Below are 17,972 nucleotides of genomic sequence, written 5' to 3' on the forward strand. Positions count from 1 at the left end.
AATATAAATTGTATTTAATTTATATAACATCATACTATGCTGGATTACTTTATTGTTAACTTTTAATCGTAAACGTTAATCTTGAATCTTGAATTAGTGAACGCTCTCTCTGAAGCATTTTCCTGTATACAAATCAAATCTTTTTAAAGTTACAGTACATATGGAAATCAGCAGTGCATACAAAAATGTCTGCTAGAGAAAAGAGGATAGCATACATTTGTCTGTAGTAAAGAACGTAATCTGTTCATAGAACAAAATATGTCCAAGCAATTTCTGTTTAACAGCAAGTGCTAAGGTAGTAAAAGCAAACATAAAAAAATGAATGAATAAATACAATCAGTTCCTATTGTTCCTCACATTAGGGCAGCAGACAGACATTTGGGAGCACATGTTACAAGTTTCAGTGACTGGTCATGCACTTGAACCTGTTCTTGAAGTAGAAGACTTCTTTATGAATGTCATTCTCAGCAGTGGAAGATGAATAGCGGAATTTGTCATAGGCCTTTTGTGAGTCTGTTTTACTCCAGGGTAGTTTGATCTTTGATGCATGGTTTACAATGACGTCACTACAGGAGCCAATGTGGAGGGAGCCCAGACCGTCGATGAAAAACTCTGCAGTGCCAAAAGAAAATTTTGTTTTGAACATCTTTGCTACAATTTCCCGTTTCTTTTTTTATTTATTATTTTTTACATCTTTCCAATCTGAAATAACTCAATAGTGTTATTACAGCTGTACTGCATAGAGAAAATAGCTAATATAAACTGCTATGTTAATATATCATAGTGGACTCACCCAGATGACCGTGCCGTGCCAAGCGAGGGTTAAAGCCCACCTCCTGGACCTTGTCTGTCCTCCCCATGAAGAAGTTGATGACGGCATCAGCTACCACACAGTTGGGAAATCCCTCGATGACATGGTAGTAGCCATTTCTAATATGTAAACAGTCGCCCTCCTCTCCCCCTTCTTCCACTGAAATGGTGTGACGATATGTTGCAGTGTAACCTGTGACCTCTCTCACTGCGCCACCGACCTGAAGTCATTAAGACAGACACTGTGTAACTGACTCAGAAAGGACGTTGATGATCCTTACAATACAGTCTGTGGGGGATTGTATGTTAAAATGGTAAACATTTTGATGAACTTATTATTTATATTGCACAACTTCCTGCTACTTAGGAAGTGTACTGAATACAATGCTGTCCATACGTAGCGGGATTCATTAATATTTCATTATTTGCCTCTATACTCCAGCACATGGGTTTGAAATGAAGAAATAAGATATACATTCTAACTTTCAGCATTAAGTATGTTGGAGCATGTTCTCAACATACTCTGTCATGAGGACTGTCTCATCTCTTTGTTGTTTTACCTGGTCTGGCTCTTTGCCCCTGTCTCCAGCTCCTGCTCACTGACTTCCCCCCTGGCCATGTTCACTCCTCTTACTCCCCAGATCTGCCATCCTCGAACCATCCACCAGATGCCCTTGGACTCTCTTGCCAGCCCCGCTCATCTAAAATCCCTTCCTGAATTCCCTACCTGCATACCTGGGGCACGTTTAATCTCAAAAGGGTGTGCACCGTTTTGCTGCGGTTTCCATGTAGAACTGCTCTCCTAACCCTGACACTAATGCTCCGTCATAACACTCTGACCTCTTGATAATTCCTGATATGCAGCTTGCGCTCGTTTATACAGGGCAGACACAACGGACTAATTCACCAGACCATAGTCTCGCATTGCCAGACCTTCCTTCAAAGCGCTGCAGAGGACGGTCTGGCTAGTCCACACAGCATTCTGGGATTGGAAAAAACATGCTCTGGTTTATTGGCATTTCTTTAAACCAATCACAATTGTCTTGGGCGGCACTAAGCGCCCGACGGAGCCGCTGCAAAATAGCCTCGGGAAGGAACTTGTTTTGGTGGAAAAGTTGTTTTTGTTGTGCAACAGAAAACTCAGATTGCACAGATTGTCTAGCTAGCTGTCTCGATTTACCCTGCAGAGATCTGAGGAGCAGTTGACCATAGTACTCATAAATCGACCGGAGTTTAAAATGCCAACACAAATAGAAGCGGAAGGTAACAGACACTCGGGCGAAAAGCCGCAGTATCGGAGCAATCCCGGACGTGGAACATTGTGGATATAGACTAACCAGACCATGACACCAAGGGGCCCTGACCAAGCGGGATAAGTTGGGAATGAGAATTGGTTAAATGCATACGTGAAAGTACATTGTAGCGGGGCTCAAGCACTTTGACGATGCTTTCATTTTTCTACAACAACCCATTAGCATTAGTTATTACTTTGGCATGATTCCTGCATCAATTATGACTTTTCTGCATCGAGACATAATCTTTCAAGAGAGAATCGCGATGCATCTAACAATTGACTTTTTCCACTACCTCTACTGTATAGCAGAAGTTCATTTTAGGTGAGACGTCAGCACAGATGAGTTCATTTGTAATTTAATCTTGTTGTTTATTTGTACATTAAAAATCATCCTATCAGCTCCTACATTCTTCCCTTCCTGCTATCAAGTTACAGAGTAAATAAATAACTACTTTCCTCTATGGGAAAGAAACCATCTCCTAATGCTCCATTTATTAATGGTGTTTGCATTATATGTTCATTATGTGTATTAGTACTGTAAGTGTCTCTTTTCAAATAAATTCCCATTAGTGGGTTAGTGTGGGCAAGAAAGCGCTTGTTAATGCATGGGTCAACATTGAATGAATACTGGAGAATAAAAAAAGAAAAGAATTCAGCACTTAGAATTCAGAAAGCGCCGATGATGGAAGTCTAATATCAACATGAACGTTGGGGACTTGATGTTTGAATTATTGAACAGGTTAGAAGGATTTAAAAGCCAAATCCACACATAGGAAGAAACAATGAAACAAAAGTTTGATGATGCCTTCACGAATATCGAACAGTTAATACAGCTAAGTACAGAGAAAACTACAAGCTACCAAAATAAGAAATATGTATATATTAATTAAGAGTTGTTTATTATTAAGCTCAGGCCAGAAAAAGATTTAGTATGTCCCAGTATAACAAATGCAGTATTCCAGGATGAAAAATGCCAGGATTTCCTGCTCCATCTGGCCGGATTTTGCAGTGTGCAAGCCAGCATGCTTTTCTGGCTATTCATACAATCCTTTGCAGCACATATGAGCAAGAGGGTCAACATTCAAAGGCACAATGTTATGAAGAAATAGTAGTGAAAGGAAAAAAAAAAACTACGTGATTTGGAACACAGCCACAGCCTCTCAGCTGAGTACACACACACACACACACACACACACACACACACACACACACACACACACACACATATACATATATATGTCTGAAAATGTATAAGGCTTGTTTCTATTTATCATGCTTGCATTGTTTTAAAGCAGAGGCTAGTTGTTGTAAAATGTACATGCATAGCGAATCGCAATTTTTTTAATCAAATATATATTTTTTCGAATAAAGAATGATTATGATAAAGTAGCCGGCTGGACTGCTAATGAGTAGTCAGCAGTTTGGCTGGCAGACAATGCTTATGGAAAGCTATGCTAATATAAATTATGAAACCTTAATAAAAAGTGCATGTGCACATGAGGAAATATGAAAGACTGAAATGAAAGTCAGACAAATTTAGGCACCACTTCTTTAAAAAAAGAAGTTTGGTGTAGTAAAGGGATGCTGTTGTACTCTTACTTCCAACATCTGGTTGGGAGAGAGTAGAGCTGAATAATTGTTTACTTTTAAGTTAGCCAAGTATTTGTAGGTAAAATAATATGCAGTCACTATTATTGCAGCAGATATTTGCCACACACATTGTACTGTCTCTGGGCATACAACTCACGAGATCCAGAGTGGTCTTTTCTAAGATGTCCACCATCCTCTCCAGCTTGGTGTTTGCAGTGAAGATGAAATCATCATCCACCCAGAGCACATACTTGGTGGTCACTTGAGACACTGCCAGGTTTCTTCCTGCAAACCAACCCTATATACAGTACAGTAGATGAAGGTTGATCAACACATACATTCATAAACTGTGCTGGTTAATAATCACAATGCATGATACTTCATAGAGACATAACACTTATTTACCTTTCCAAATGGCATGATGTAATGATCAATGTGAGGCCCGGTCACTGGCTGAGGGTGTTCATTATCATCAGCTATCACTATTGTAACGGTGGGATAATATTGCCGTATGCTGTCAATGAGATCTTTGAGTTTGTCATAGCGTAGAAAGGTCTTGGTGGCGATGGTAACAAGTGCACTAATATTGTACTCTAAGTAGAAACAAAAAAGAAAAACCACATAAACAACTAAAACATTCCGATGTGGTATTCAAACACTTTGTAACAAAATAAATAATAATGTTATAACTGCTCACGAACCTCTTTGATATCCAGAGTTGTAAAGTTTAGGTATGGTTCCATGTCCAACTTTAATGGTGAAAAATGATTTGTGACCTTCAGTTCCAAACTGAACTGCAGAACAAAATTGTGATAAAGAGATGAAGCAGTTCATACTCATGCCAAGCTGTAATTGCTTATGCACTGCAGTCTTTGTCAATTCTTTAGGTAATTATGTTTTGGTATTTATCAACCATCAAATAGTAATTATGAGATTGTATCTGCCTGTATTTTACAGATAGAAATAACCCTGTACTGTTTAACCCCAGAGATGCTCACAAGTCTCTGAGCTAGAGTCCAAGTCAAGTGTGACTTAAGAGTGACTCGAGTCCGAGTCCAAGTCATTACTTATTGATCCAAATTTGTGTGTATTACCTCTGAGCATTAAGATGAATCTCTATAAGGTTGAATAGGTAAACATGACATTCTACTTTTAGTATCAAGATAGTATCCACATGATAACTTTACCTATATCTGCTGTCATGGGATGGAAAACAGTGTTTGTATAGGTGACAAACTGCAGCTGCTTGTTCAGAGTGGAGAGAAGAGGACTAGACAGTATAATGTGCTTCTCTCCCTCTCCTTTAACAGAGACCCCATCCACTGTAGCAGCAACATCAAAAGTCCCCAGTGATGCTGTCAAATATACCTGTTACACCATTGCATGGTGGTTTTGGTGAAAAAAATTAACAAAAAAGTTTAACATTTAGACAGAAAAAAGTGGGTATGTCACCACAACGAAAAGCACAAAATGAAGAAATTACCATATGGCTGGATCTTGTTTCTTCTTTAAGACCCAAACCTATGGAAAGTAAACAAATACTACTGGGGATATCAAGATGGGATGATGGTGAAGCATTTAAACTAACAGACTTCATTAGCAATTAAAGCAACTAGGTAATGACATAATGTTCAAGCATTGATATCATGTGTAGTTTATGGTTAGATATGCTGTTACCAGGAATGATGATCGTTTTGAGGGGTCGCACCTCCACGCCCTGGGTAGGATACTGAAGAGGACTGTTGGCCTCAGCTACAATAGGCACATCTGCAGGATTGTAGGTCCTTTACATACAGAACATATTATTAAATAATACAAGCAGCAGTCAAGGAGGGATGCTGTTTGGCTGCGGTGAGTGCAAAGACGATGGCAGGCTAATAACAATCAAGTGTCTGATAATGAGCTGTAGATGCTTCTCTTTTGAAAGATTATGTCTTGATGCTGAAAAATCCCCACTCCCCCCAAACAAAAACAGACTGCAAGGCGAGTCCTCCCCACTGCGTTCAGGCAGCCTCTAGCTGCAGATTCAGACCTTGCCAAAAGTGTTTATCGCTGCATACCGCAAATGGAACCACACTTGCATATTATTTAATACCGTTACACCATGGAGAATACCAAATTAAAGCATATGGTCAAAGTGCTTAAAGTGAAATGCCAGTGCCTGGAGCTCCTCACTCACCTGAAAAAAGTCCACCGGATGACGGTTAAAGTTAAAGTTTCACTTTAAGCCCTGCTACAACGTGCCTTTACATGTGCATTTTAATGAGTCTGTTGTCCAGTGCTTATTATTTATTTTTTTGTTTATATATATATATATATATATATATATATATATATATATATATATATATATATATTACACACACATGTTTATTTTCTGCATGTAGATCCCTAATGCAAGTTGTGTCTAACTAAACTAAAAGATAATGGAAGTAAATTATGAATGATTACAAATATGCTATGAACAAGTAGTCCCACAGTGAGAGAAAAATGAATCATGTATAGCAGGGGTTCTCAACCTTTTGCAAGCTGGGCCCCCCCAAAGCTGGTTCATTGCAGTTGGGCCCCCCCTTCCCGGCGCCACCCCCACTACACCACCTTGCATAGATAGATAGATAGATAGCCCTAGGCTAGGCTATTATTTTTAGGCCCACACTATTATTATTATTATTATTATTATTATTATTATTATTGTCATCAGTAGCAGTAGATATTGTTATAATTGGCAGTAGCACCAGACTTCTAATGTGAGCTTGCAGGCATTATTATTATTATTATTATTATTATTATTATTATTATTATTATCATCATCATCAGTAGGCCTATTATCATTACTAGGCTATTGCTATAATTGGGAATTGGCACCAGACCTCTGATATGAATTCATGCTTTATTACTGTTATTATTACTAGGCCTAACAGTAGGCATATCATCTGCATTTTTGACAGAAGCTTGCAGGTAGGCGATGTTAATGTGAGACCTGAGCCAGGTATGCTTCAGTGTACCTTCAAAGCTTTTTTGCAGCTGGTGGTGTGTCGGTTGCCTTGTTGGTCCTCACTAGAAATCTCTCCATTTGTTTGGTTTTGAAATAATTTGGATGTGGATTAGTTATGTTTTCAATAAGTTGAGGCTATGATGTAACGATGTGTGCGTGTGTGCAGCCTGGACGCGGAGTGGTGTGTGTCTCCTCTCTGCAGGCTGGGACTGCTGCGTGAGGCTACTGAGAGACTGACCGGCTGTGAGGGCTTTTGGACAGGGGAGGGGCTCACGGCAGCACCCGCTGCTCGTTAAGCACATAACTGCAGAGTGATACGTGTTTTCGAGTCTCCAAACACCACAAAAGTCTCCAATAACACCAGTAAAAGTCGCTAGATTTGTTGCTAGTCACTTTTGACAAAAAAAGTCGCCAGGAGGATGACTTGTTTTACAGTTGTGCGGAGGCTCCACACAGAGCTTTCTCCGTAGCCTACGTAAGTGGCCTGATGTTTATACTTGTGCACTGGTATGTGCGTGAGCCGGCATATGTGTGTGTGTGTGTGTGTGGTAGAGGGAGAAGTGAGAGAGTGACGGTGTTTAGCTTTAGAGCGAGTATCGACTCTAGAGTCATAGTGAGAGAAACAAAGTGTCTCCTCTGTTCTTTCTGACCACGGTGTGAAATCTGGAGCAGGAAAAGTTAATTATCTCCTTGAGTTCATGTTGTTTATGGAGAAGGAGAACCAGGAAATGAGTCGGGGAGGAAATGCAACGCTACCTAGCCACGACCGAGGACGTGTAGTTACATTACATTACGTGATTTTTATTTATTTTTTTCCTCCCATCCTGTAGCCTACTCGCGCCCCCCCAGGAGAGTGTCCGCGCCCCCCCAGGGGGGCGGGCCCCACCGGTTGAGAACCACTGAGTATAGAAATCAAACATTTTGATGCATAATAATCATTTTATCATCACATTGTAGCCTTTTGAATCTGAATCAAATCAAATCATGAGGTGCCTAGAGTTTCCCACATCTGATATATAATCTAATATATACTGTATGTCCAAAAAGTGAAGCCCACTCATTATGCTAACTCCCACAGTTTATAATACCCCTGACCATGCAATTCCCGGACACACACACACACACACACACACATATATATATATATATATGACAACCCCTTAGTACAAATTAACTTACAAATATAGACCACCAAAGGTGCAGGCAAACAGAGCTAAAGTAAGTGGAGACTGGGGTGAAGGCCAGTAACAACAGCCAAGCATATTTCAGTGTACAGCCAGGATGTGAGCAAGGCCTTTAAATAGTCTGTAATGCCAGTGTACTGAGATGTTAACGGTGTGGTAGGTTAGCTGTCAACTGATCCATTACAGCATGACTCAAAGGTCTTATCTTACAAAGTAGTTATTGTCTTTGCAATAAATTTGAATCATTTACATAGCCATATCTAAGAGATATGAGTAGACAAGGGTGTGTTCACTGACAGTCATATGGGTCATCAGTTGAACTTTACCTCTTCTGAAAGTTGCTGTACTCCTCAGCTCTGTGACGCTTCATGCCCTCGGGGTCAGGATGGGACTCTAAGAACGCAAGATCCAAATTGTGGGCCCACACGCGTGGGAACAGCAGTTTGGAGAATGGCAGTTGAAAGGCCCCTTCATCAGCCAGACAAACACATGTATTTTGAGCCAAATGACTGTGTCAGAAAAATAAAATGGCACTGAGTCAGTTAATACGGAAACAAATAAAAATTCAAAGCAGAATTTAGACTTGCTGACTGATTAACACACCATGCCACATCATCCTTTATATGGTAGGCAATGTCATCATTGCCACTGATGGGATCTCGAAATTTCCCTTCGAGGAGTTCCTTTATTAGACCTTCCTGTCTTGGCCTTATGTCAACTCCTGAGCTGGATCCAGGGCCCCAAGCATAAAACAGGGCTAGCAGTAGTCCACTGACCAAAATCACTCCCACACACTTCTTATAGTTGGCATGCATCTAGAATGAAGATTAAAAGGATGTCAAAAGGGTATGCATGTACAGTAGAATAAAGAAAACAAAGGGGGCATGTAAAAGACAGATGTTCTATGTTTCACTTTGGAATAATTGACTTTGATTGGACTGTGGGAAATTTTGACATGAGCCTGGATTTTTCAGTTCTTCAAAGCTGGCTTCAAATTTATCTGGAGCTGTTGTCAAAGCAACAAGTCCTTAAAACTGCTGAGGCAACAGGCTCGTTCCAAGTTAGCTAGATCGTGTATTGTACAATATAAACATCACTCAACTATAAAATTTGATTTTAATCTTTTGACAACCGCAGAAATTTATACTTGGACGTGTGGCTTACAAAGTAGTAAGTAAGCAAATATTTCTGTTAACCACAACGCTTGGATTTTCACATTCAAATAGTGCTACTACTACTACTACTTGGCAGTACAGATCTATGGTGGGGGTTAATGAAGTATAGGCACTGAGAGGAAGTCCTTCCACTTCTTGGGCTCCATCATCACCCAGGATCTCAGTTGGGAGCTAAACATAAAAAAGCCCAGCAGAGGATGTACTTCCTGTCACGGCTGGTGCGAAGGCAGGCAAGGTTGGGACCCAAATGCAGTTTAAAGAGCTTTATTCAAAGAAAAGCAAAACTTACTTGGAGCAATAATCCAATACATAAAGGAAATCCACGACAGGGAATGCAGAAACAAAACAGAACGCACAGCAAACAAGACGAGACGATCCGACAAGGGACAAGGGAAAACAGAGAGGCTAAATACACAAGGTAACGAGGGAACGAGAGGCAGGTGACACAACAGGTGGAACAAATCAAAAAAGGCGGGAAACAAACAAAGACAGGAAGAAAGCTAGACAAGACAAGGGAGACAAGACAGACTACAAAATAAAACAGGAAACAAGCACAATACAGAACAGAAACCGACTACAAAAATAATACACACCACAAAATACCAAAACCCTGACAGTACCCCAAGGGACAGATCCCAGATGGCCCAAAAACAGAACAAAAAGACAACCCAGGGAGGGCGGAGGGGGACCGGAGGAGGGCCAAACAGGTCAGCAAACAAGTCAAGTGGGGCCAGGAAATGGAGAGACCACTCGGGACAGGGAACAGGAAGGCCCCGGGACAGGGACAGAGAGGCCTCGGCAACAGGGAACAGAGAGGCCTCGGCAACAAGGAGCAGAGAGGCCTCGGCAACAAGGAGCAGAGAGGCCTCGGCAACAAGGAGCAGAGAGTCACTGGCAACAGGGGGCAGAGAGGCCTCGGCAACAAGGAGCAGAGAGGCCTCGGCAACAAGGAGCAGAGTCACTGGCAACAGGGGGCAGAGAGGCCTCGGCAACAGGGGGCAGAGAGGCCTCGGCAACAGGGGACTGGGAGCAGAATCGAAGGCAGAAACCTTCAGGCGGCCTGTGACGAAGGCAGAACCCTTCTGGCACCGGCGACGAAGGCAGAATCTCTCTGGTGGCCGTACAGGATGTCGAGGGCACCGAGATGACTGGCGGCGAAGGCGAAGCCTCTCTGAAGGACGGCGACAAAGGCGAAACCCCTCTGGAGGGCGACAGCGAAAGCAGAATCCTTCTGGAGGCCGGCGGCGAAGGCGAAACCCCTCAGGAGGCCGTCTGCGGGGGCGAATCCCTTCTGAAGACCGGCGACGAAGGCGAAACCCCTCTGGAGGGCGACAGCGAAAGCAGAATCCTTCTGGAGGCCGTCTGCGAGGGCAAATTCCTTCTGAAGACCGGCGGCGAAGGCGAATCCCCTCTGGTGGCCAGACAGGCTCAGCAGATGAAGGGGCAGCTGGGCTGGAGACAGGCGACGGGTCAGCTGGGCTGGAGACAGGCGACGGGTCAGCGTCTGCCAACAAGGTAACAGGATCAGTAACAGACAACAAGGTCAGGAGTCGGCAACTCCGCCGACAGGGTAACTGGCGCATTAGTCGGCCGGACCACCGACAACACACGGGGAGCAGGAGTCGGCCGAACCGCCGACAACACACGGGGAGCAGGAGTCGGCCTGCCCGCCGAGAGGACACGAGGGGCAGGAGTCGGCCTGACCGCCGACAGGACACGAGGGGCAGGAGTCGGCCTGACCGCCGACAGGACACGAGGGGCAGGAGTCGGCCTGACCGCCGACAGGACACGAGGGGCAGGAGTCGGCCTGACCGCCGACAGGACACGAGGGGCAGGAGTCGGCCTGACCGCCGACAGGACACGAGGGGCAGGAGTCGACCTGACCGCCACAGGCAAAGTCTCATGGGGGCAGAACAAAGGCAAAGTCACTAGGGAGGTCTCTGGGACTCCAGAGACCAACAAAGTCTCAGGGGCAGTCTCTTGGACGCCGGAGACCGGCAAGGCCTCTGGCTTGCCCGTAGACGTGGACTCTGGGAGAGCTGTCGACATGGACTCTGGAAGAGCTGTCGACGTAGACTCTGGGAGAGTGGTCATCGAAGACTCTGGACGACTGGAAGACTCTAGCAGAGCGGTCATCGAAGAGTCTGGACGACTGGAAGACTCTAGCAGAGCGGTCATCGGAGACTCTGGACGACTGGAAGACTCTAGCAGAGCGGTCATCAAAGACTCTAGACGACTGGAAGACTCTAGCAGAGCGGTCATCGTAGATTCTTGAAGAGCGGTCATCGACGACTCTTGAAGACTGCACGTCAGCGGCGGTTCTGGGCGGCTGCACGTCAGCGGAGGTTCTGGAAGGCTGCACGTCAGCGGCGGTTCTGGAAGGCTGCGCAGTGCTGGGAAACTGGGCAGCTTGGGGACACTAGGAAACTCGGAAACATTAGGAAACTCGGGAACTCTAGGAAACTCGGGAACACTAGGAAGCTCGGGAACACTAGGAAGGCTGCTAGCAAGCCTGGGATCTGGGAGAGTGCTAACTAGCCTGGACTCAGGAGGGCTGCTAGCTAGCTTGGGCTTAAGGGGGCTGCTAGCCAGCCGGGGCTCAAGAAGGCTGCTAGCTAGCCTGGATTCAGAAGAGCTGCCAACTAGCCTGGGCTCAGGAAGGCTACTAGCTAGCCGGGGCTCAGAGAGGCTGCTAGCTAGCCTTGTTTCAGGGGGGTTGCTAGCTAGCCTGAATTTAGGGGGCCTGCTAGCTAGCCTGGGCTCAGGAAGGCTACTAGCTAGCCGGGACTCAAGAAAGTTGCTAGTTAGCCTGGATTCAGGGGGTTTGCTAGCTAGCCTGGATTTAGGAAGGTTACTAGCTAGCCGGGGCTCAGGGAGGTTGCTAGCTAGCTTGAATTCAGGAGAGCTGCACGTCAGCCCGGAGTCAGGAGAGCTGCACGTCCACCCGGAATCAGGAGAGCTGCACGTCAACCCAGGGTCAGGAGAGCTGCACGCCAGCCCGGAGTCAGGAGAGCTGCACGTCCACCCGGAATCAGGAGAGCTGCACGTCAACCCAGGGTCAGGAGAGCTGCACGTCAGCTCGGGAACAGAAACACAGGTCAACTCAGGCTCAGGTACACAGGTCAGCTCAGGCTCAGGTACACAGGTCAGCTCAGGCTCAGGTACACAGGTCAGCTCAGGCTCAGGTACACAGGTCAGCTCAGGCTCAGGTACACAGGTCAGCTCAGGCTCAGGTACACAGGTCAGCTCAGGCATACAGGTCAGCTCAGGCTCAGGAACACAGGTCAGCTCAGGCTCAGGAACACAGGTCAGCTCAGGCTCAGGAACACAGGTCAGCTCAGGCTCAGGAACACAGGTCAGCTCAGGCTCAGGAACACAGGTCAGCTCAGGCACACAGGTCAGCTCAGGCTCAGGAAGACAGGTCAGCTCAGGCTCTGGGTTGCTGGACAGCACGGGCTCGAGGCCGCTGGACAGCGAGGACTCTGAGCTGAAGAGAGGGTGAAGCAGGGCATGGCGTCGGGAACCATGTTGTCTTCTACCCCGTCTCCGGCCTCCACGGTTCCCAGGGAATATGGCTAGGCGAGTTCCCTCAAAGGATTGCTTGCAGTTGAGGGTGCCCGCAGAGTGGGTTGCCGTAGAGCCGATAGTAAAGCTTTCAGGGGAGCTGCTAGTAGGTGAACTGGACTGTTGTCTTTCAGCTTGAAGGCTGGCAGCTTTGGCCTCCTCAGTCTTTTTAACAGACATGGCAAAATATTGAAGCAAAGTCATATGAATTTCTGGCTCTCCTCCAGGTAGGGAGACAGGACTGGGCGAAGTGGGCAAAGGAGCAAGCGGGGTCAAAAACAGAGACCCTGTAGCCAGGATTCTAGCAGACCGAGAAGCAGGCAGGCTCGTCGGTGCTAGCTGGCTCGGAATCTGATGAGGCGCAGGTACTTGAGTGAGTGAAGCCTTTGTGGAGCTAACTGGCTTAGCTGAACACAATTTTTCAGTAAGCAGAGGAGCTGGAGCAAAAATGAAGCTGCTAATCCAGTTTGGAACAGAGTCCTTTAACCAAGGTTTTTCCGAAACTTTCACACGTGCTGCTGCCAAAATTGCCTCCTTTAAGCAATTACTGCTAGCTTCCTTCCACCTGGCTTTGAGCTCCACCAGGTCACACATAAGGTCACACAGTTCATCAGAAATCTCTGCTGGGTCCATTATTATGGTCGGATCGTACTGTCACGGCTGGTGCGAAGGCAGGCAAGGTTGGGACCCAAATGCAGTTTAAAGAGCTTTATTCAAAGAAAAGCAAAACTTACTTGGAGCAATAATCCAATACATAAAGGAAATCCACGACAGGGAATGCAGAAACAAAACAGAACGCACAGCAAACAAGACGAGACGATCCGACAAGGGACAAGGGAAAACAGAGAGGCTAAATACACAAGGTAACGAGGGAACGAGAGGCAGGTGACACAACAGGTGGAACAAATCAAAAAAGGCGGGAAACAAACAAAGACAGGAAGAAAGCTAGACAAGACAAGGGAGACAAGACAGACTACAAAATAAAACAGGAAACAAGCACAATACAGAACAGAAACCGACTACAAAAATAATACACACCACAAAATACCAAAACCCTGACACTTCCTGCAGCAGCTGAACTTGCCCAGGACAATGATAGGGCACTTTATATGGAGCTAAAAGAGTCTCAATAAAGATCAGTGCACACACTACATTCACATATGCACACACAGGATTCATACATGCACACACAGGATACACAAATGCGCACAAAATTCACAAATACACACACAAAATTTAAAAAGCACAGAAGATTCACAAATGCATACAAAATTCAGAAATGCACACACAATTCATAAATGCACACAAAATTCAGAAATGCAAACAACATTTACAAATGCACACAAGATTCAGAAATGCACAGGACAAGATTCAGAAATGTTTTTCTGATGCACACACAAATATATCTTGATTTACAAATTGCTTGCGGTCTGTGAACTTCACTGCATTTGTGTGTGAATTTTGAGACTCCCCTGATTTGGCTCAACACACAAATGCCTTTTTTTAAACAGGGAATGTTCTGCAACCAATCAGATATCTCCCTTGTTTTAGCCAATCACAAGAACGCACCCCACGTGGGGGATTCAGAGTGATAGAGAAAAACTAGTCTGTCAAGGTGTACTTGATTGGTCGAACTTATAAGTCACGCCCACTGCCAACTCGGAACTTGCAGACGGAGCAACAACCAACAACGGGACATTTTTAACAATTTTCACCATCTTATTCATTATTAAATTCACTTCTGACAACATTTTAGGCGAGAAATCAACTATGTAGAGGTCAAATATGGGCCGTTTTACGAAAATTGATGGCTACTTGCAAATTTTGTCCGACTGTGTGTCGGGAGTTCAGCGGCCGGTGCTGCCTGTGTTGCTGCCTCGCCGCCCGGCCTGCCTTCCTTCACAGACCCCGGCCTGCTGGGAGGTATATGGAGCTCCGTCACGGCTGGCAGCCCACGGTACTCCATACCCGCGCAAAGTCACCATTTCTTGGGTTAATGGACTACCAAACGCCGCTGCCCTGACAGAGCTCCAGGGCCTGCAGCTCCCCTCTTCCTGCTAAATGGCCGCTGTGTGTGAGTGAGAGCGCGGTCAGCGAGCTTGTTACGCCCGCAATCTCTTACCACAGGTTCCAGTTAATCTTATAATGGATATGTGTGTTGAGTTATTTAAACAAACGATCATGGAAATACACGCCTCTTGTCCGCGATTCTCATTGATAGAGCCTGCGGCTGGATGGAGCTCTATCAATGAGAGCTAGCTAGCCTCCTCTTAGACCTCTGAAACGAAACCCCTAATGTTCACAAAAAAAGCATTACATTGAAATCGGACACCATAGTTAACTTTATAAGACATTGGGGTAGATGTTCTATAAGTGGCATAACGACATTCAAACTGTAAATATACGAAAATTATGCCGAAAGTGTAGCAACGATCTTTCCCATAGGATTAAATGGGACACATAGCTAGACTAGCTAGCAGCTCTTCCTAAGGAGACCCCGAATGTTCACAAAAATGCATTAAATTGAAATTGGACACCATAGTTAGCTTTATAAGACTTAGGGGTAGCTATTTTATAAATGACGTGACGAAATTCAAACTGTAAATATACGAAAGTTATGCCGGCAGCTGGCAGGCAGCCAGCCAGCTCCGGAGCTCCGCGGAGCCCTGAGCCTCGTTCGTCCAATAACTGAAACTATAACAGTGACTTTCACTGGGTATGGAGTTTGCCGCTTTCTCGTCAGGCTGTGTGGAGCTCCTAAAGTTGAGCAAAACATTACGTGAATAACTACGAGAATGAATGACTCCACCCACATTCATATAGCGCTGTGTGAACGCGTTCATGTGATTGGCTTATAAGTAAACAATCCCCCACGTGGGGTGCGTTCTTGTGATTGGCTAAAACAAGGGAGATATCTGATTGGTTGCAGAACATTCCCTGTTTAAAAAAAGGCATTTGTGTGTCGAGCCAAGTCAGGGGAGTCTCAAAATTCACACACAAATGCAGTGAAGTTCACAGACCGCAAGCAATTTGTAAATCAAGATATATTTGTGTGTGCGTCAAAAAAACATTTCTGAATCTTGTCCTGTGCATTTCTGAATCTTGTGTGCATTTGTAAATGTTGTTTGCATTTCTGAATTTTGTGTGCATTTATGAATTGTGTGTGCATTTCTGAATTTTGTATGCATTTGTGAATCTTCTGTGCTTTTTAAATTTGTATTTGTATGTAGTGTATGCATTTGTGAATTTTGTGCGCATTTGTGTATCCTGTGTGTGTATTTATGAATCATGTGTGTGCATGTATGAATCCTGTGTGTGCATATGTGAATGTAGTGTGTGCATTTATCTTTATTAAGACTCTTTTAGCTCCATACTTTTACACTGCCATCACTGAGTCAATCCCCACCTCCTCCATCACCATCTGGTACGATGCTGCCACTGCCAAGGACAAGGCAGACTGCATTGTATCATTTGCTCTGTGGAGAAGGCGATTGGCTGCAACCTGCTGTCCCTCCAGAACCTGTATACCTCCAGGACCCTGAGATGGGCAGGGGAGATTCTAGCCGACCCCTCCGACCCTGGACACAAACTTCTTGAATCACTCCTCTCTGGCAGAAGGCTGCTTAGTTGAGAGGGTGGCACTCTCTGAGAGGATTTCTACAGACTCTGCAATGCTGATTTACATCATAGAGCAAGATAGGTGCTTTCCTTTACAAATATGCAGATGTGGCAAGGCTTCTTTAAATAAAAATAAATAAAAAAAATAGCATTTCTGATTGTTGTGGTGCTCAACCCATTTTTATGTGAAGTTAAGTTGCTGATAAGTGACGTTGTTGCTAAGTTCCTGTTAAAGAGTTCCTGTTAACTGGTGCAATTGCTATTTTCCTGTCTACACACTCTGCTCCAATGAAAAATAAGATTTAATCTCACCACAAGCTTTGGAATGTTTACCAGAGAGTAACAGCCAAAATATGTTATAACCACTCAAATGTAGAAGCCTTATCACTCTCCCTATATATTACATAAGTACATAACTGAGGTCATCAAAGGCACATGTTTAACATGAATTTAAATCAAAGTATATGCAAAAATACTGTACAAGTATGTGATTCCCAGATCGAGAAATAGTCACAAGGAGTAGCTTTTAGCATACTGTACTTCTAAAGTTTTAAACAAGTATTCAAGTTCATTATCATTTTTAAGAAACAGGTTACACAACTTGCAGCAGGCAGGCAGCAGCATGGCTGTGAGCATTTATGAACGTGTAGCCTATGCATGAAACAAAACAATGGTAGGCTACTTTTATTTATTTTGACTAAATAAATATTTTGACTCATAAACTCATTGCCTGACTTATGAAACCCCAAACGTTAGCCCTTAACTTTTTAAGGAAAACTTGCTTGAGTGTTATCCTATTTTAAAGCTGTGAAATGTAGGTTATACACTTCAAGCCCTTGACCTTCTTCCAAAATATCAGACGTTAGCCAATTTGTCAAGAATATTAGGACAAAAAAGCGAACCAGTCTATTTCAACGCGATATGCAAAACAGTCCCAACATGTATTTTCATAGTAGCCTAACGTTAGCCAGACAAAAACACAGAAAGAAGAGAAATGGACATATTTCTTACTGTTGGTGTTTCCGTGGGATAAATTATTCCTTCGGGATCACGTCTGTCAAATTTGAGAATCTGGGTTCTGCGACCGGTGACCTGCGGCGGACGGCGACTCGCTCGGAGCCACTCCCCTGGTGCTTCGCGTTAGTCACTCTGAGCCAACCAAATGATTTGCATTGGCGGCATACAGGTACAGTATATAACAATAGTATATTGTGCATTAAGTTACTTCCTTGAAATTCCAAACTGTCAAATGACCACACCTATGAGCCAGTTTGTGAAACACAGCCATCATGTGTGCAAACACAGTGTTATGCACACTACTGTAGTAGCATGACAACTGGGACATGTTTTGTTATGATTCTCCATGTTGACATGTTGACTGATTCGGGTATATGGAGAGAAATATATTATATTTTCCTCAGTCTGCAGCATTGGTCTTGTGTAGTGTTTGGTGAATGTATTGTATATTTGCACTTTCTCTGTGTAGTTAATTTACAGTACTCTAATCACTGAGAAGTAGAATTGCTAAAAGTGTTTTAGGTTAGCAACAGCAGTGTGTAACTGGTTCAAACTGAATTAAGTCGTACGTTTCGTGTGTGTTTCATATGGTAACAAAATATGTTTTTTATAAATTAGTGTACAGTTTTTGCAAGACATCATTTTGCAAAGGGTCTGAGGTGTTCTGCTAACTGTGTGTGTTGCGCTAATTGTGTGTAGTGTTTTGAAAAAACGGTCCCTGTTTT

General features: G+C 44.2%; 1 protein-coding gene across 1 annotated transcript; it reads right to left on the minus strand.

The window, feature by feature from the left end:
• Positions 1-216: 216 nt before the first annotated feature.
• b4galnt1a (beta-1,4-N-acetyl-galactosaminyl transferase 1a) lies at positions 217-17,349 on the minus strand. The gene is made up of 11 exons (XM_031283760.2): positions 17,242-17,349; positions 8,477-8,688; positions 8,200-8,382; positions 5,372-5,478; positions 5,178-5,215; positions 4,882-5,062; positions 4,396-4,488; positions 4,100-4,287; positions 3,852-3,992; positions 794-1,031; positions 217-612 (listed from the first exon to the last, which is right to left on the minus strand). The coding sequence occupies exons 2-11, from the start codon at positions 8,686-8,688 to the stop codon at positions 401-403; spliced, it is 1,593 nt and encodes a 530-aa protein (XP_031139620.1). The 5' UTR covers positions 17,242-17,349; the 3' UTR covers positions 217-400.
• Between the last annotated feature and the right edge of the window lie 623 nt (positions 17,350-17,972).

The sequence above is a fragment of the Sander lucioperca genome, chromosome 12 (assembly GCF_008315115.2).
Source record: "Sander lucioperca isolate FBNREF2018 chromosome 12, SLUC_FBN_1.2, whole genome shotgun sequence".
Lineage (NCBI taxonomy): Eukaryota > Metazoa > Chordata > Actinopteri > Perciformes > Percidae > Sander > Sander lucioperca.

Excerpts from the sequence above, each read along its gene's own strand:
- b4galnt1a (XM_031283760.2), bottom strand. The coding sequence starts at position 8,688 with ATGCATGCCAACTATAAGAAGTGTGTGGGAGTGATTTTGGTCAGTGGA. Across the intron at positions 5,216-5,371 it reads CAAAACGATCATCATTCCTG|GTTTGGGTCTTAAAGAAGAA; the intron begins GTAACAGCATAT and ends TACTTTCCATAG. Across the intron at positions 5,063-5,177 it reads AAACAAGATCCAGCCATATG|GTATATTTGACAGCATCACT; the intron begins GTAATTTCTTCA and ends ATGGTGTAACAG.